Source organism: Anabas testudineus, chromosome 8, assembly GCF_900324465.2.
Source record: "Anabas testudineus chromosome 8, fAnaTes1.2, whole genome shotgun sequence".
In the NCBI taxonomy this organism is placed as follows: domain Eukaryota; kingdom Metazoa; phylum Chordata; class Actinopteri; order Anabantiformes; family Anabantidae; genus Anabas; species Anabas testudineus.
Genome location: NC_046617.1, coordinates 12,523,161 through 12,542,375, shown reverse-complemented (window position 1 = coordinate 12,542,375; position 19,215 = coordinate 12,523,161). Strand labels below are relative to the sequence as shown.

General features: G+C 41.6%; 2 protein-coding genes across 2 annotated transcripts; both read right to left on the bottom strand.

Annotated features, from left to right (window-relative positions):
- Positions 1-2,805: 2,805 nt before the first annotated feature.
- On the bottom strand, positions 2,806-13,212 carry LOC113158037 (dual specificity mitogen-activated protein kinase kinase 6-like). Its single transcript, XM_026353701.1, has 12 exons — positions 12,888-13,212; positions 9,235-9,304; positions 8,969-9,017; positions 8,761-8,874; positions 8,396-8,515; positions 8,189-8,305; positions 7,508-7,559; positions 7,274-7,401; positions 6,759-6,836; positions 5,464-5,603; positions 5,159-5,204; positions 2,806-4,909 (listed from the first exon to the last, which is right to left on the bottom strand). Exons 1-12 carry the CDS (start codon positions 12,904-12,906, stop codon positions 4,832-4,834), a joined length of 1,011 nt encoding a protein of 336 aa, XP_026209486.1. The 5' UTR covers positions 12,907-13,212; the 3' UTR covers positions 2,806-4,831.
- A 298-nt stretch (positions 13,213-13,510) lies between these two features.
- On the bottom strand, positions 13,511-17,314 carry btbd17b (BTB (POZ) domain containing 17b). The gene is made up of 3 exons (XM_026358663.1): positions 17,154-17,314; positions 15,456-15,741; positions 13,511-15,141 (listed from the first exon to the last, which is right to left on the bottom strand). Exons 1-3 carry the CDS (start codon positions 17,245-17,247, stop codon positions 14,067-14,069), a joined length of 1,455 nt encoding a protein of 484 aa, XP_026214448.1. The 5' UTR covers positions 17,248-17,314; the 3' UTR covers positions 13,511-14,066.
- Between the last annotated feature and the right edge of the window lie 1,901 nt (positions 17,315-19,215).

Below are 19,215 nucleotides of genomic sequence, written 5' to 3'. Positions count from 1 at the left end.
AGTCCATAGCCTTAGCTATGGTTCCACAAAGGCTCTGTTACCCTCCTCAAAGAAGGAACCCCCCATCTAAATTTCCCCCACAGCACACCCTGAGTCAAGCATGTAGAAGATGAACTTCTACAATGCCCGCTGCTTCTACGCCTGCCATATCAGAGCACATTGATGGCCATGTTTTGCTTGGCATGGGAGAGAAACACCAACAGGGTAGGGCGATCCAGATTTGTGGACAGTTAATGAGGGATGGTATCCCAAGTTCGCCCACAACTACTATTTGTCCATTTAAAATCCACAACACATGATGTAATTGGCACAACGCAGTCATCAGCAGAATGACTGCACAGAACACTGTGTGTGTGGAGGGGGGAACTCTAATGAGTTTCTACGTAGTTAGCAAAACACTGCTACTGGATTTCCATCTCCAGGACACAGGCGGGTCAGGAGATCGTGAGATCTGGCATAACATTAAGGAAATAATTCAAAAATGGAGTGGACAGATTTGTACCATGTCTTGAGTGGTACTCCTCCGTCCATCTGTGGGTCCCTCACGGCAGCAACAAACTGAATTCCCAAACTCCGCTTACTTTACAAAAATAGGCATGAATTTAATCACTCAAACATTTGGAAGAGACCTGCATGAGAAAAAAGGCAGAGGCGTACAAAGAGGATGAAACTCTATATCAATAATACATCATGGAGACTGATTATGCTTAAACTTAAAGGTGGTTAACAGCATGCACATTAGGGCTACACACTTTTTGTACATTCATTTAGTGTAGCTTGGATTATGTCATAGAAAAAGATAGGAGTGAAATATATACAGTATATTAAAGTTAAAGTGCCCTGAATGTATATTGTGTAATTAATGTGCAAATAGCATTTTTCATTTTGTAGTTTAATCTCTAATGGTGCTTTACTTGTTTTTTTTCAAAGACCTAAAAAGTCATGCGAATAGTACGTCTAGTGCGTCTACTAGATTCTAGTGCTGTTCTTAAATGCTGTCTAGCATCAGCAACATTAATTGTGTATTCTGTGATCATTCAATTTCACTTGCACCCTGTTGAGCTCCTAAAATGCCCATTAGCACTTTGGATATATTGTGATTCATTGCTGCATCACAGCCCAAGCTGAATTGAGCTGGGACAGTAATTCAACTAGATGTAAGCTATTTTTCTCCCCTCACATGATGATCTTTTGAGCAGCATTATGTAAGTTCTCATCAAAGGCCTCCTTTCCTAAAAAGTGTGTCTTTAGTTTGGCTGGAATCCCACTCTTCTGCGCAACTCTGGACAACTGCCTGCAGACTAGTGGCATTGAGTTTTCTCATCCTGGCATGAAGTCATCAGTCCTGTGCAAACACACTCAGATCACCGGGCTCAAAGTGAGCTTTTGTTAACATTTGTTTAAGTTTAAAGCACGAAAGCGCCCTGAAAGAGCCATCAAAACGAGAGTCTTCTTTCTATTAGTCACACATCCGGAAGAATCACAACTTGAAGTGTGTGTTTACCCTTGTGTGCTTACATAAGATGTTTTACAGAAATGGAAATTATATCACTGGCAACAAGCACACTGCACACTTTAACTGTAATAATAGAAATAGAGATGATGGGATTACTCAAAATCAGTCTTACTGTAGAAGCTGAAGGCTTGATATCCTCCCAGAAAGTGGGTTTAGGTTACTGCCTGTGTGTGCATGTGCTGATCACAGGTGTTCTGTGTCCATCTCTTGCTTCAATCACACTTTTGTTACATCATACATTTTTTACTGCTACCGTCCATTACTCACAGGTGTGCAAGGAGAACAATTAAATATTGCTATGAGCAGAAACCCAAAGACCTGGCGCTCTTTTATCAGCTAGATCAGTCGGCTCCCGTATCTCTCATGTTGATTAGATTGTGTGGTTGCAGGAATAAGACTCTTAAGTGGAACAGTTAAGTGAAAGGGCACCGTAGGGTAGTAGGAATTACGTGGCTTGAGGAGCAGCGTGCAATGCCAATTTGACCAACTAGAACAAGATACGTGTGAGATGTCCTATTATTTCTTATTGTTGACAAATTCCATAGAAAAAAACCAAACCAACACAATGGGATATATTGAATTCGCTTTTTGAAGGAGGTGGGTTATTTGTCCAGCATACATTCAATAACAGGATGCATAGATTTTGAAATAGGATGGTGCCACTAAAATATTACTCTTCTAGGATGTGGAAAACATATACTGTTATTAGATGTTCCAATGGCTGTGCTAAAAAACTGTGCCACCCATTATCAATATACTCTATGGTGAAGTTCTTTTTGAGCTACAGAGAGGCTTTTCTTTTCAATACCTTTACAGACTAGTGAGGAAAACTGGTACCATGGCTGACTTAGAGGGACTGTTTCGAGCTCTGTTAATACAGCCATTGGCATACCAAAAAATTACACGGATATATAGCACATTTCAGAATTTTTGTGCACATGCAGAACATGCAATGCGAGCTGTCATCATGTTGGCTCACCGCAATTTTATAGCTCCTCTAGATAGCTTGCCAAATGGTGCTAAAATGATGAAACAGATATAACAGATACGTTTCCAGTGCTCATGTATGAGAGAAATGCTTTTTGGGGCCATGTGGATCATGTGATTAGCAATCTGTGGCAATCTCTGTCTTTTTTTGCCATTTGACTCTGTGGTGGGACCTCCTCGTTTCTGAGGGAATAAATGAGGCAGAATTTCTTTTTTTTAAGCAGGACTGAAATTGATCTGAACACGTTAAATAATACAGAGAACGGTTAACAGGAATACGCTATATTGAGCATTATCAACTGTTACATAATTGATTTTGTCCTTTTATTTGCCAACAATAAGAAAAACCCAGCACTGTACATCTTCTGTGCATAACCACACAAACTACATTTGGTATTGCTCAATCATGACATGCTGACATACTGAACAATAAAGCCTTTATTTTTTTTGTCTTTCCATAGTTCAAGTTTGTCAGTCCCACCCAATAAAAAAGGTGGCAAATAGAGTGAAGGAGTAAGAGGTAGAGCAAGTGTTCCATTCTCACTGTGATCAGCATAAAACTGACTTGACACACTAAAGAAAGCTGAAAAACAAAACAAAACGAAAACAAAAAGAACAAACAACAGCTTCTTTGTGGTGTTGCTAGCTTTCCCTTATAATTCACAATCATAAATACTCCTAACTCAATGACTTTTGATAAAGGTCGCACTACAGTGTAAACCAGAGAGGCTATGAGGGCTAGCCATGAACAGAGGCACGGCAGTTCTCACTATTGTCACCATCATCATCACAGTCTCTGAATACTTGGAGTGGGGAAACCGCCACATGGCAAAGGCCTCTTGCTGTGTGTCCAAGATGAAGGGGCTCTGCATAGTATGGTCTGACAGAAGAGACAACAGCTGCTCTAAATGGGCTGAAAAGAGGCTCTCGGTCCAACACTCGGGAAGAGTACGACGGGGGAAAACAGAATATAAATGGGGAAGTCTCCACATGTAGCAGAATGCGCAAACCTGAGCGGTGGAGATAGACATCGGTCCAAAACAGGTGTATGATAGCCAGCTGGCTGTGTTTGTGTATGTGTCATGCTGCATTAAAACTAACTAATACCAACCACTCAATCTACACCGCCATCTTGGGACAGTGTCATATTACATTAAAAAAGGAGATAGTATTTACATCTTTAACACATAAATTATTTTCCTAACATACGGTCTGTGTACTGTAAGGCATAAGATCATCTCTGGAAACAATAAGTGCCTCATACAAAAGCACTATGCTGACTCCAGGACTGAGAAAGACAAAGAGGGGAAAAAGGTAAGTTTAAACGCTGCCAAAAGTAAAAACTAAACGCAGGCCAGAACAAGTCCAAAATAAACAGAGAGAGAGAAAGAGAGAGAAACAATTAATGCGGTATTTCATGAGAACAATTTGTAAAATGGCACACAGAAAGAACAGCCCCTCAATACTTCCAGGTAGTAACAATGGCAGCACTGGAGCTCCTGCTTTAATACCCAAGTAAGAAAAGAAATAAAAAAGTACGGTCACTGCATGGTGGGCTGCGCCTTGCATCACTGATGATATGGGACACCTTACATTCCTGCACTGCCGAGAGATTTCGGAATGAGAGCGCTTCCTGTCCTGTGACCTTTCGGTTTCTTACATGTTTTGTTTTGTTTTGTTTTGCCCTGGAGCCTCCCACAGTGCACCTCTGCAGCCCCTGCACTGGCCAACTCCCTCAGGGTAGAACCAGGTTAATCTGTTCACCTGATGCAATCCAATAAGGCCCCAGTGCAGCAAAACTCACACTTACTGACAATATACAGTATCAAAACTCTGTATAATGAAAATTCATACAAATGCATATGTAAATATAGCTTTCAATACACATCAACAAACACTAACTGTTGGTTCTGTAGATGAAATTCAAAGCATTCATACAATGTATCACAAAGAGATAATGGTTGGCTCTGTCCATTCTGAAGAGAGAGATAAGAGGGGCAGTAGGGGGCAAAAACAAAAGAAGACAAAAACAACAGATCAGGTTCCGTTCATATTTGTAATGTTGGATAACAGCACACACAGGAAGCTTGGAGGAGTGAATTAAACCTCTCCAGTTGACCGTTCGAGTTTGGATTACCATTACTCTCCCACTCCAGTGCTGCTGGGCTGCTGTCAGTCTTTGAGTCACCCCCCTGTTGTGTGTGGGTGCATTAGAGTCTGTCATTCCAGTGAGTTAAAAAAAAAAAAAAAGAAAGAAAAGGTAGGCCACTGGTTTGTTTGCTGAGAGGTCCTGCCTACCCTGACTGGGTGAAGGCCACAGGGATCCCATCAGTCATCCAAGATGACCTTGACAAAACTGGCCACGTCTGTCTCTTTGGAGTCATGCAGGGTGAAAAAAGGATGTTTCTGCAACACAATAAGGAATGAAAAGCAGTTAGATATTAGATCTTGAATGAAAGAAGATATTTAATAGGTGCCTCTGTTGTTTACTTGTAAAAACACACATCACTGTAGTGGTGGTTCAATTGGGTAAGCCTGGCCTCTGGTGGACAAAATCAAGAACAACTCCGTACTGAACATCTAACAGTATGAGGAGGTGTTTTAATGTAGTAGAAAAAATAAGTAAAATAAATAAATAAACATATAAATACTAACCATCAGTTCTGTATAAGCTGGTCTTTCATTTGGCTTCTTTCTTAAACTGTAAAAAATAAGGGATGAGAGAAACATTAAGCAGGAAAAATATAAATCTATATCATAATTTAAAAGTACATTTAGACGAAATCAAATACATAAACATCATCTGAAGTCATATTGGAGCTTGAGATACTGTACTTCTGTCACCTCTTTCAGTAAACACAAAGAACACACTGACACCTGCTGGGCCTCTGTGCTATGTTTTTTTTTTTTTGTTTGTTTTAATGAGAAAGGTGAAGGGAGTATGTAAGTGTGACGCTCACCACTGGGAGATGAAGTCTACAAAATCTGGGGAGAAACGGTCAGCAGGCAACTGTGGAGACGGCTCGTCCACCACCTGTTTGAGCTGCTGGAACGGGGTGCCCCATGAGTCGTAGGGGAATTTCAAAATGGCCAGCTCAATCTAAGAGACAAAAAGAGGCTCATTTAAGAAAGACTCCACATGCCAAAGCTGAAAAGTCCCTGATTGACCCCCGATGTTCAAATAAAACTCCCTAATAACTGTAAAAGGTTCTACAACACAGTTTTATGTTACACTAATTCAACAGTTTTTGGATAATTCAGAGAAAGAAATGGCTTCACGAAGTAATCACACCCCTCATACAAAATGAAAAACAAAACACACACACAAAATATTTTTTATTTATACATATTTTAGATGAACAAAAATCATGAAAAGGATCGCTGCAATATCTGGAACCACTTGGGCTCTCTGGAGTAACTGGGTAGTTAAAAGCCATGTTCATTGGAGAGACACATTACCAAAGCCCTTTGCAGAGATGGGACATGAACATCTCAACAGCATTCATCAATCAGACCTTTATAGTGAAATGGACAGAGGTCGCTCTAGCACATGGCAGCCTGCTTAACGTTCGCCAAATGACTCTAAGAGCAGAGGGAAATGGATTCTTTGGTCTGATGAGACAAAATGAAACACTTTGGGCAGAACTCCAGTGACTATGTCTGGTGAATGCCACCTGGACAATACCACCCCTTCACTGAAGCATGCTGGTGGCAGTGTCATGTTGTAGGAGTGCATCTCAGCAGAAGGGACAGACCACAAGTGACAGAAGGATGAATGCAGCCTAAAACACAGAAATCCTTGAAGAAAACCTGCTACAGAATGCACGTTCAGTGAGACGATAAAGCATAAAGCCAAGACAATTAAAAACTGTACAAAGATAAATGCAAATATTTACTCATCAGATAGAGTTATTGATTACAGACTGACAAATAAAAAAATTAAGCCACATTATATTTTTCAGTGAGGACCACATGAATTACTAATGACGAATTACTAAGGACTGGCAAAACAATGACAAAAATAAATAAATAAATAAAATAAAAACTGAGCATTAGTAATGGTTGGTGTTTGGAAAGCTCTGACACATGGGTTCATGGGATCTCATGATGTTTGGTAAGTGTTGCAATTCACCATCTAATAAAAAGTACCTTCCAGGCTGAGAGAGTCGTATGTAATAACTTCATCAGTTCAGGAGAACTGTTCTAGGCTTGTGCATTATTAACAGAGAAATCTTTGATATCTAGCCCTACTCACCATCGTGATACCAAGACTCCATATGTCTGACTTGACACTGTAGCCTTTCTGGTTGAGGTCAGGGTTGATCCGCTCAGGCTAAAATGAAAGTTAGTAGTAATAGGTAAGTATAGAATTATGCTATAAAAATATTAAGAAACCTGCATTTTCTTGTATTAAGATGTATTTACAAACTGATAAAGCAATCTCTATCTCAAACCTGAATTAAACTCACTGAAAAAAACTAAGAAATATGAGCATTAGTGCAACTGGGTTATGAATAAATCTGTCTGTTTCTGAGCCTACATTGCAGTATGTTAAGTTGAGAAGTTTGAAAGGTTACTGCTGTGAACAAAAGAGCCAAAGAACTCCTGCCCTGTGAGTGTCTGACTATTAGTCAACTGCTGAGTGTCTCAAAGACATCAGACATGGATACAGGCTGGGCCTCTGTAAGTGTTAAAATTCCTCAGTAAATATCAAGGGAGCCTTTTTCTACACCAGCATCTCTTCCCTGTTCCTCCTCAGTCCTGACTTACCGCCATGTAAGGCTTGCAGCCTGCATCCATAGTTTTGGCCACAGAGTCCACGAGATGGCCACTGATGCCAAAGTCGCACATTTTCACTTGGCCCTGAGTGTTGATCAGAACATTGGAAGGCTTCACATCTGGAAAAGGACATTGTGGGGAGAATAATGAGAGAGGCCATGGGAGACCACCAATGAAAAAAACCTCCATGGGAATCTGACACTGATGTTTACATCTTACGATTACCTCTATGTATCACTGACAGATTACTGTGTAGATGCTCTAATGCCTTGACGATCTGTGGAGTAAAAAGGGTAAATTAAGAAAAAGACATCTGATATTTCAATTATACCAATGAGTGTTTGACATACACAAAACAAAACGATAAGGCAAGTCTCACTCATTTCTATGAAGCAACAAAAGTGGTAGAGTATTTCTAAATGCAAGACAATTGGTGGGTGATTTTGTTAATAATAGGGGTAAGGTACATGTTACTTAATAAAGTCATGTGTGTGCATTAAGTACAGAGCAACACCCAGCAGACAATTAGTTTATCTTCGCATAAAGACTTTGCATATAAGAAACGGCAAGATAGGTGTTTTCCGAGACTGAGTGAGAAAGCAGAAATGAAAACAGGACAATTTGGGGTTTTAGAGGTAGTTAAGTGATGTATCTGTCCTGACCTACAATCATTTATCCATCGACCCAGGACTTTATGTAGAGCATTGGTTGCCTGGCAACTCCACCGTGATGACAAGACTCACCTAACTGTTGTAGTCCATGAAATAATTTCAGTGCTTTATCTATTGTTCCCAGAAAGAGGGTGGACAAGAATGTTTTCCAAAAACCTCAAAATATTCCTTGAATGTAAACATGATGCATTTAATAGCTTACTAACAATTAGGTATAACATGGAATAGTACATACTGCTACTGTGATCTTGCCCAGGATGTCCTCTGGGATGGTTTTTCCTTTATCAATAACCCTCTTATAGAACTTATCCAGAGAGGTGTCCATGAGTTCCATACAGATCCAAACATCTCCCTGAAAAACAAGAAATGAGATGATGATCATCATCATAAACCAGACGTCACAGCACCCATAACCGAATGACGTTTCAGCACTGTCCTGTACCTCTCTGAACAGGGCGCCATAGAAGGTCACAGTGTAGAAGCAGTCCACCGTCCTCATAGAAATGTCCAAGTCCATCAAAAGCCTTTTCTGCTCCAGTGTGTTGACTGTGGCACGAATCCTCTGTGTACACAAGCATCACAGGTGGACTGACAGTGTCACCATAGGGCAGACATATTTAAAACCATGTCCTATAACCTCCACCTCGATTACATTTCATTTCACAGACCTGACAAATCTGATCCAAATGTTTACAAGTTGGACCCATATGTTTAATACATCTGCAAGTTATAGTTTCTATTTAAATAGCACAGTGCATTTACAGAGTTGCTAAATCAGGTAACCTGAGTAGCAGACTCCCAGCCTACCTTGACAGCCATGATAACACCACTGGGCACATGTTTCATCTTGTCCACAACCCCATACGCGCCCCTCCCCAGCTCTGCAATCTGCTCCAAGTCATCTGCCTTCACCACAAAGTTCTGGAAGGAGGAGGCGGATGTTACATTAATATATGTATTCAGCGCAGCAAAAAGTAGAACAGCGTGTCTGAGAGGAACAAACACTCAGCCTTACCTGATCTCCAATTGCAACATAAGCTTTAGAGTCAAGATCCCGAGGGGGTCTGCAGAGAGAGAGCAACATTGAAAGTGAGCAAAAAGAGCAGTATTTAATGCCACAATATTCTAATATTGGAGTATAGTAAGATCGTATTGCAACAAATCAACTCAAATTCATGTTTCTGTGCATATTTAGCCTAGACTTGCACCATCACTAGTATATTAGTCAGGCTTATTATTTTCAGACCCTATTAGGGTCCTTGTGTTAAGAAGGAGTCTTACGCGGTTGCTGCTGGTGGGGGCTGCGCAAACACTTCTTTGGACAGCTTCAGCCCAGGGTTTTTCTTCTTCCCTTAGAGACAAGACATTAAAAAAAAACATTAACATCTCCGTTTTGTGACTGTTTTATGGTGATCAATGCAGCTCTGTTTAACTCTATTTGTTTGTCGAGTGTTTCGTAGAAGGACCAAGATACATTGAGTTGATATGCACAGATTTTTTATAAGCCCATTGGCAACATTGCTCTGAGTTCAAAGGAGAGGTTGGCAGAATTACCACGACAGAGATCTCAAATCCTAAGTCAGACCATGTGCTAAATATAAGGCCTTTGCATGTATTCATGCAGTATATCTATTTGGTCCCTTGATAGGTTTTCAAGGCTACAATCGATTTGCAGTTGCTACTAATACAAACTATGGCAAATTATCTGTTCTGTTATCTAACTGGAGATTAAGTATGCTTAAAGCTGAGGCCCTACAGCAGAGAGAAGGAGTACAAAATGACTAATCGGCATTGGTATGATGACTCAAATTGAAGAGAGGGGAATGCAATGGAATCAGTCCTTCCTTCCTGTTATGATTTATTGTTGCAATCGATGCAAAAGGGATCTATTGATATGTCTCTCTTTTTATAATCTCATATTCAACATGAAACCTTTCCAACATCTGGTGGATGGTGCTGTAACCTATGCAGTTTTTCTGCGTTAAATCATTGACAGCAGTCCATTCATAAACACAGCTTACCAGCAGCCTCTGGGACTTCCCACAAGGGGCTGCGAGTCTCTGCCAGAATGACACAGCTACCGGGCTTACGAGCAACAACACAGGAAAAACAGCTCAACTTTTCTTGACACGGACACTCCTGTTCAGCATGTTTGCTCTTGTTTCAAGGTCGACAAGAAAAGCACAACACTTCTGACCTCTATCTTTCACCCACATGGACATTATGAGAGAAACGGTTTAAATTTGGCTGGTTATTTCCTGTTCTTGTTGCACGCAAGCTAAGACCATGCTTAATGATTCCAACTCAGTTGAGAAAACTGGGTGTAATGCTAGTTCAGTTCAGAACAAATACAGCAACTCTTAATAAAAGGTTAGCAATGGGTACATTTTTTGCATGATTTCTAACAGCCATTTTTTCTGTGGGTTGTATTTGCCAATGAGTGAGTCACTCCACTCCATTCTGGAGGAAGTGTGATTGGGTAAACCCCTCCTTACTAGATTAAGCTGGAAAGGAAGTGAAGTTTTTACTAGATTTTAGATTCTATGGCCTGCCACAGAAACAGGCAGGTCCATCTTGTGCTGCAACCCTAAAATAGGCCTACAGTGTCTGGACAGACTATGCTAGTCTCATGTGGTGGGGAGAGATTGAAGTGAGATTTACTCACACATGCTGAGTCAAAAATAGATTTTGCGTTTCCTCTGCGTGGGATAGTATGAGCATTCGAAACCTGATGACCTTACAAATAATATGGTCTTTTGCTCGTGCAACAAAACTAGAGTAGCTCACAAACACGGTGGTGCAGGACAAAGACAGGTGACAAACCAGGCATCTCAATGTCTTGTAGTTTAAGCTGTTGCAAACAACCCTTTGCTGCTGCAGGAAAACTGCAGCAATTTTAGTGATGGCCATTGCATTTAGTTACCACCAGTGTTTACTGCTAAGTAGTAGAAATTCAATTCAATTTTATAAAACTGCACTCAGGTAGCAGTCCTGTTGAAGAGACTGTATGTATGGTGTGAGCAGTGACCCCATGCCCGGGGCTGTGGGGTGGGATATGACTCACAGCCACTCAGACTGGACACATCCGCTTAAAACACAACAACTGTCAGGACCCTTTGGGAAATATGACTTCACTTCACTTGGCCCCGCTTGCTGCTCGCTGTCACCATTTGGTCCATCTGAGGGCAGCTTCACTGCAGCTTTATGCTGAAAGACCTGTGTGGTTCTCAAAGTGAACCCGACAGGACCCAACAGTGCCATGACATCAGCCACAGCTGCAGTCACTGCATATCCACACAGCACAGGAAAAATGTATGCATGCAGATACCATTTGAACAGAAAGAGACTGTATGTTATATATCTAAATATGGCACAAATTGAATTTTACAATTTAAAAAAATATATATTGAAACTGTTGCCGTTTTTCCTGAAATGCACTGATTATGGTATCCCAAACAGATAAATAATTTAGCTGAATTAATAAAACTGTCTCAGCTAGCTCAGACTGTAGTAGTAAATTGGTGCACATTTACAGGAAACGCAGTAGTTCTTAATGATAAATGCATTAAGTGGACAAGAATTTCTGGATTGTGCATGGGATTAAAGTGTCAATAGCTATGTGGCGAGTCACCATCAGGAAGCGCAGGCCTCACAGCGGGTCCATATACAGACAATGATGACTCACGCACAGATAATCTTCCACACCTCCCTATCAGCGCTGTTAGGTAGAACCCAATCTCCAAACATGCCCCAGCAATACCATGTAAAGCACCGCAATGCACTTAAACCCAACTCCACCCTTGACCAGGGAAGACAACTTCTTTAAGAGAGCAGGAAAAAAAAAAAGTAAAATAAATAAGAGAAAGCACATACACCTCCGGATTGCGTTGGTGCACAACAACAGCACAGAACCTGTGGAGCAGCTATAGAGTATCTGCTTGCAGAGAGTGAACTGTCAACAAAGAGAGAGCCTGCACTAGGTATTGCTCTGCAAGTCAAAACATGCCATGGTAGACCAAAGGCTGTGATTGCCTGAGCAGCACCCAGCCAATCTACACAGCCCTCTCAAAACAGTGTGTACTCCTGACCATGGTAACGCTAGTATGATTGTGTAACTGCACAAGCGGTGAACTTGAAATGTAAATTGACATCATCATCAGGCTCTCTGAGTGTGACGCAGAGGAAGGACCTTGATTTTTCCAAGGTGTGTGTTTATTCACCAGAGTACCGTAATTACGCAGCACAGGCTCACTCTCTGTCTGACTGGCGGAAGCCAAGTGTGTGATAGCGCCCTGGCTCTCTGGCATCGCCACCTGTTTTATAAATAAAGGAATTTCCACCACGGAAAAGAAAAGGATTTCATGGACGAGGCACTGAAACTATTTGTGCTAACACATTGGCTAATCTAAAAGGGACCCGACGCGATCGATGAGTCATGAGGCCGGAAAATACAAACACCTGTGGTCCCAAAGTGCTTTACTTTACCGAAAAGGAGAAAGTAATGTTAACGCAGTCATTTCCAGCTCAGGGGGCAAGTTGGCTGATAATTATAGCTTGGCAAAAGTCCTTTATTGTCGTGAAAGCGCTGTTAGCTAACCACAACAGGGAACTCAAACTACGCGATGCGAGTAACGTTACACCCTTTAGCGCAAATAGTCACAAAAAAAAAAACATCACTTAGCACATTAGCAGGTAGTTTATGATAAACAGCTACAGACACAAACAGGTCTAGAGACTTTACATGATGCTAGAAAGCACCAAATACGTGCTGGCTAGCTTCTCTCCCGTAAATACGTGCAGCTTTCCACCTGACAAGGTTACATTCCTTAAACGCAGCTAGCTAACGTCAAACTACTTCCACGCATACTGCACCATGATATTAAAGATATGTGCACGGTTGTTTGGAAAAAGTGTGAAACACTGAAAAGACTTACCTCCTTTGGACAGAGACATTTCCCCTTTAGTATGATGAGGGGGAAGGGAAGCACAAAGACTTTTCACTCCCTCCCTCCCTGCATCTACACTTACGCCCGCTCAGGATCGCAGGCTTATCGTGCAAAAACTACCAGCGATTAAAACGCGACGTTTCGCCTTCGTGCAATCTTGGTGCTCCGAAAACCCGCGTACGCGTTCAAGGATCGATCGGCAGGCGAATGCACAACTTTAAATAAAGTCTGCGGGGGTTGTGTACTTCGAGATAGTTTGCTAACAAAACCTGCACTTTTCGGGGTGGCCAAAGGTCTGACAGCTGAAGCGTCCAACAAGCGTCCGACGACGTGATGACGTATTTCCTCCCTTGCGCTAAGCATCGTGGGACGTGTAGTGTCTTCTGTCTAGTGTTTTCTGTAACCATTTTAGATTATTATCAATAACTACTTTAACTATCAATAACAATAAACTACAGCAAAATCAATGTAAATGTAAGTTTACAAACACAAGGTTAATTTTGGTACTATATTAAAAGACACCACAGATAGATTTTTATCTTTTTTTAAATTCATATTTATTCATTTCACAACAAAACTACATAAGTCTTCTAGTGTAGCTGGATAAAACAAATGCGTAACAATACATATGAAAAAAAATAAAGGGCTACTATTACAGTCTCTAATGTCTTGCCAACTCCAGTATTCAAAGGAATAACTGTAATTGGATTACACGTTAATTTACACATTTAGTTTTTCAAATAGCAAACAGGTATATTTGATGACACCGCATATAAGTGCATGAACTAAAAAATCTAGAGTTGACAGCTGAATGGTGAAATGCATAAAATTAATAGTAATTATTTAAGTTGAAGTTCTACCTATGCAAACAATATTAATCATCACATACACTTAATAAATTCAACAGTGTGACTATAAAATACCTGAACAAATAGTGTAACAGTACAGTGAAGTGTTCTGTTTTCCACCCAATCCTTTAATTCACCAGACACCTCCTCACTAAGTAGTTGGAAGACAACAAAATGCACAAACTAATCGACAATGGAGGTGTCACAGACATGATGCATTAGCATGTGCTGTGATATGAGTGTACTTTGGAATGTGTGCATGTGATTGCGTGGGTGAAGTGTGGATAACCAATGGTATGACCACACCAAACTTTTGCCTTTATTTCCTGGCAACAAGAAGGGTATGGTAGAGAGGTTTTATTACAATGTGCAGATAGAGGGAGCTGTCAATTAGGTAATCTGAGGAACGGCGCTGCAGGTCAGCATCTATCAGGAAATCTCCAGCCTCCTCTGTGCTTTGGTGGAAGTTGTAGACATGGCGAACCACCACTTTTCCTTGCTGTCTTGCCATTACAATGACCGTCTTCTGAAAACTCACACCAGCAAAGTCTGGACTTGAAGTTGCTGGTGTTATGATGATGCGAGGTCGACCCCCTTCTGTGCGAGTGGGCTGCATAGCACCTAACTCAGTATATGTTGACCTGGAACTGAGTGGGAGCCAGCGAGGGGAGAATAAGGCGTTCCATGTCACTCTCTTGCTAGAGTCATGGCCACTGGGTCCGAGTTGGGTCTGGAAGCTGAAACTGCGGTCATCACGGGTGGGGTTATTAATAACCCAAGGGGATCCCCAAGAGGAGGACAAGTAGTTACGTGGTGTGAAAATACTGCAGTTGACATCAAAGTATTTGGCCAGTTGGATAGGAGAAGCTGAGTGAAACTGGAAGGCTAGATACAGGAGATCACGGATAGACTCGTAATACTTCAGCATGAGGGGGGAATGCTTCTGAAGACGGAAGAGATGCTGAGGTGGGATCATGCCGTATCGAACAGCCCTCAGGGCACTCTCCACTGTTGCACTGACAGGTTGGTTCTGGCTTATCCAGGCCTCCACGGCCTCGTACAGTTCCAATTCACTCTGTAAAATGAGGTCAGAGCGCTGGAGCAAGGACAGGAGCAGGTCTTCACTGATGGAGCCCCATTCTCCGCTCTGTAGCACAGAAGACAGGTTCCAGGACAGGTACTGCAGACAGCTGTCCCGTAGGGCCATGTCCCCAATTTGTAGTGCGTAGCTGTACCAGCCAACCACATGGCCTGTGGGGGAATCACTGGATAGATGTTGGGTCATATATTGTGTTAGGCCCTGCTGCAAGCCCCACACATGGTATTTGCTGGCCAGCTTATGGAGAGAAATGGCCTGATCAAGACGCAGTGAGATATCACCACAGTACAGATACCTGAAAGAGAAAGAAAGGCAGAACAGTCATCTTAAAATGTTAAAACACTGGTATTTTTTCTCTCCTCTCATCTGAGTCACTGGAAAAATCCCACACTGTTCAATATTTGACTGTGAGCCTCAAACAGGTGTAATTTTAGAACATTACACAAGATGGAGAATTTCACTCCTACAAACACAAAGAAACAAAATGGTGAGTAAATACCCTTATAAATGTATATATGTGAAAATACAAATGCAGACATATTCTTGAATGATATTGTTTAGTTAAACCTGATGAACTGTAGCCATGATTACATCCTTAGTCACCCTCACCTGACAAACTTGTCAAAGACAGCTGCACAGTCGGGCGTCTCCCTCAAAAGCACAGCACTGTTATTACGGGTGAGCAGCAGCTCCTCAAATACGTCACTCTGCAGGGTGAGAACAAGACTGTGGGCCTGGATCACCTTCACCTCATCTGTGTTGATAGTCTGTACCCGCAGAGTGACATCACTGCCATTCCCCATGGCCAGTAAGGTCTCCATACGCTGCACCAAACTCATGGAGTGATTCAGTACTGTGGCTCCACTGTCCAGGGCTGTGTCCTGCTTCAGGGCAGCTGTGGAGAAAGCCAGACGTGGACAATAATAAAACCTGACAGAAACACTATCATCGCTATGTAGATGTACATGAAACTTCTTTTATTCTGATGCAATTGCAGTTAGCTGCATTTTCCTAGAATTCTTTTCATTACCTTTGAATGCATTATATAAGTTTTTTATCTGGCACCATTTGCATCACGGTGACTCTTCATTCATTTCTTGTACAACTTAAATCAGATCTGATGCAAAAACAGCTTGAAAAGCATTTCCCCATCCTTAGACGAAACCACAATTGATCTGTGTCATGGAAGAAGCGTACTTGCACATCCTTTGATTCTTTTGATTTCAGTTAATAGAGCACGCAAGCAACAAGCCAGGTGGCTGACTCAGAAGACCTCTGATACCGGGTGCTCAGAAAGAAATCCTGAGTTTGCAGCGCCATTGCAGATGGTTGCTTCTATGGGCCCTATTGAGCGTAAGTGCAAGTGGCACATACCAGAGAATCACACATGAAAGACTCAGCATGACAAGCTGCTGTTTCCATTCTGCACTGCCACCGCCATCGGCAGCCTTGTTGGCCTGTTACTGGGGGTTTAATGAGATACAGGGGGAGCACACTTGTCTCCCTGGGATGCCTCACAGTCTTCATTTCTCTACCACAATCAAGTGCCCCCACTTCAAAGTAACCTTTTTCCAATTAGCCAGCCAGCATCCTGAGACAGCTGAGCATGGTGGAGTGTGTGGGGGTGTGTGCTGACAAGTGATTCTGGCACAGTGTAACCAATTGAAAAATCACCAGATTTATTGTAACAGTGGAGCATACACATCCATTATTTAACTTTTTTCTAAATTAGTAAGAAAAAAGAAGAGAGTTAAGTGGATACAAAGTTATGAATAACGAAAGATTCAGTGTCTCTTCCACTCAACTAAGAAGAGATAAAAATATTAAATAAAATATGACATACACATTCCCTAAATATCTAGGATTAGATGAGTCTGGGCTACTGAGGAATTTCAAATACAATCTATTCTGACAGCAGAGGAATGTGGCCTTCGGCTTTGGTTAAAATCAGTCAAAGTCTGATTTTTTTAAGAAAAGCTTTGCCTTAGTACTTGCACTGTACTGTATTATTGAGTCGGCACAAAGCCAGGCAGCAAATGCACGTGCCTGTCTTTCCCTGCGCCCAGCAGACAGATAGATGAGGACAGGATGAGTAGAATGGATAAATACCTATCCCCTACCCTCAGGCTGGGCACAAGCCACACATTCATGCTGTGCCCTTACTACCCACTGACAGTAGTGAAGAAGCAGAACTGAAATAGAAACAGTACACCTTCTCTTACAATGAAGGGCACAAAAAAGATACCAGAGTGATGTGATTCTTTAAAAGCTAAGAATTCAAACTAATAATGCCATTCGTCAACTTACCGGCTCTAACTGTGACAGAGTGGAAGTGGATAAAGAGGAGCAGGGTGCCCACATACACCCAGTCAGGGATCCCTTGTTCACATGAGCGTACCATATCTTCTCAGTTATTCCCTGTCTCGCTTTCTTTGTCCTTTCCCCCTCTCTTCCTTTCTCTGTGCCACTCTTCTCTTACCCCTTCTTCTTCTTGCTGCTTGTCGTGTGCGTACAGGAAGGTGCGTTGCCCTGTGTGTGCCGCCTGGCTCCCTGTCCCGCGCTCTTTATGTAGGACGCTGGCCTTTCCCTGGCGCATCTCACAACCCTACGGACTACATTGATTGGTGGAATCTGGCAGGGGCGTTGCTATAGCGACAGCTTTGATTTCGAATTTCTCCCTTTTGGATGTTACATGGCATTGATCAGAGGCACCAGGCCAGCCAAGGACACAGTTAATGTTTTTTCTTTTGTTTAAAAGTGTGGGCGGTGGTGGGGGCACTATTAACAATCAATATAACACAGTTTCATATTTTAATGGCACTCAGAATGCAGCAGATCTTGATATTGAAAAATTTACTTTATCTTATCAATTTAAGTACAATCAGTGCCATGTAATTAGTCATTAGCCAATGGTAATTGAAGTCCTAAAATAGGCCTATGTGACCCACTGCCATCAATCAAATTTCATAGTCCATTTATAGGAGTTTTTTTTTTTCACACAGAGTAATTATTTCTCTGATGTCATGTTAATCTGAGTGATGGCAGGATAATCTGCTAAATTTGCTGATACATTTAAGGTAAGCTCTGTTCATCTGTGGATTGAAAGTATATACAGTTTGCTGTGATTTGTTTAAAATAAACTTTGTGTATACAAAGTAAAGTCATTTACACTTCATCACAAATGTTACGCAGTTCAGAGGCCTGACGATTGTGTGTGATATAGACAAATTTAAGTTGGACATGAAGCTAATGGTTTGAACATATAACATCTGAGCTTTGATAATCAATATGAAATGGGTTAACAACTCAAAGTGAACTCAATGGGCACACAGCATAAGAAAATAATGCATCCTGGAATAGCATGCATTGACACAACGCCTCTGGTCATGACCTCAAGGCTCACAGAGCTGTTTACAGTGCCTTTCCAATAAGCCTTTTTTTAATTTGCCATTCAGCTAGCATTGATCTGTCAGTCAGAGATGGGTCAGTCAATAATGAAATCTCTGTTAGTATCTTCTCAAAAACCTAATATCAGCATGGATCTGATATTATTCTACAGGATCTACTAATGCAATACCCACAATGAGACAGACAAGGAGAGACATCATTTTCGAGGGAATTGGATTGTGGTGACAACCTGAGCTCTGCCATGCTGCACTCGCACTGCTGGAGAAAGGGACATCCTGCGAGACCCCACCTGAGCCACTGCTATGAATAACCTGACAGCTTCTCAGAGGAGAGCGGTGCTGTTGAGGTACCCTAATGAAGCCTGCTGCAACAAACTGGACTAGACAACATGGACAAGGCACAGGATCATAGATGTGGCATCTTGATTCTGTTTCACATTTAGAAGGTGAATATAGGTGTGCACCAAGAACCTCCATCTATATTAAAACACATTCCAAGAAACTGTTGTTTAAACTGTTGTTTGTGCATTGAAACACAAAGCTCCCCACACATGTGCATCTGAAGAATATACTGTATGTCCCATTACTTCCTCATTTGACATTAGGTTTGTGAGAGTTCCCCTCAGGATGAGATCCATGGATGAGTTCAGGATCGATACACCCCAGGGTGCTCCATCTCTCAGTGTAAACAGTATGTTTAGTACAGGCTAAATGCCAGCATAAGCTTCAACAAGGTGTCCTGCATGACCTTACTTTTGGGATAAACATTTAGGAGAGGCACTAGATAAGCATGTCCTCATAATATCACACAAATGGTTTTTAATATATACATGCATCTTCAAATACCATATTTTACAAATTTAACAAAATACACTGTGAATGTAAAATATTTACATGGCTGCGAAGTGTTTAATATAAAAACAGCTAAATAATTAATGAACACAATAAAGTACAGAGGGTGC

Coding starts and splice junctions, on each gene's coding strand:
- LOC113158037 (XM_026353701.1), bottom strand. Junction 7,402..7,507: donor TCTGTCAGTGATACATAGAG/GTAATCGTAAGA, acceptor GTCCTTTTCCAG/ATGTGAAGCCTTCCAATGTT. Junction 5,205..5,463: donor GTAGACTTCATCTCCCAGTG/GTGAGCGTCACA, acceptor TATTTTTTACAG/TTTAAGAAAGAAGCCAAATG.
- btbd17b (XM_026358663.1), bottom strand. CDS start 17,247: ATGGTACGCTCATGTGAACAAGGGATCCCTGACTGGGTGTATGTGGGC. Junction 15,742..17,153: donor CTCTGTCACAGTTAGAGCCG/GTAAGTTGACGA, acceptor CTTTCTCCACAG/CTGCCCTGAAGCAGGACACA. Junction 15,142..15,455: donor GTCTTTGACAAGTTTGTCAG/GTGAGGGTGACT, acceptor TTTCTCTTTCAG/GTATCTGTACTGTGGTGATA.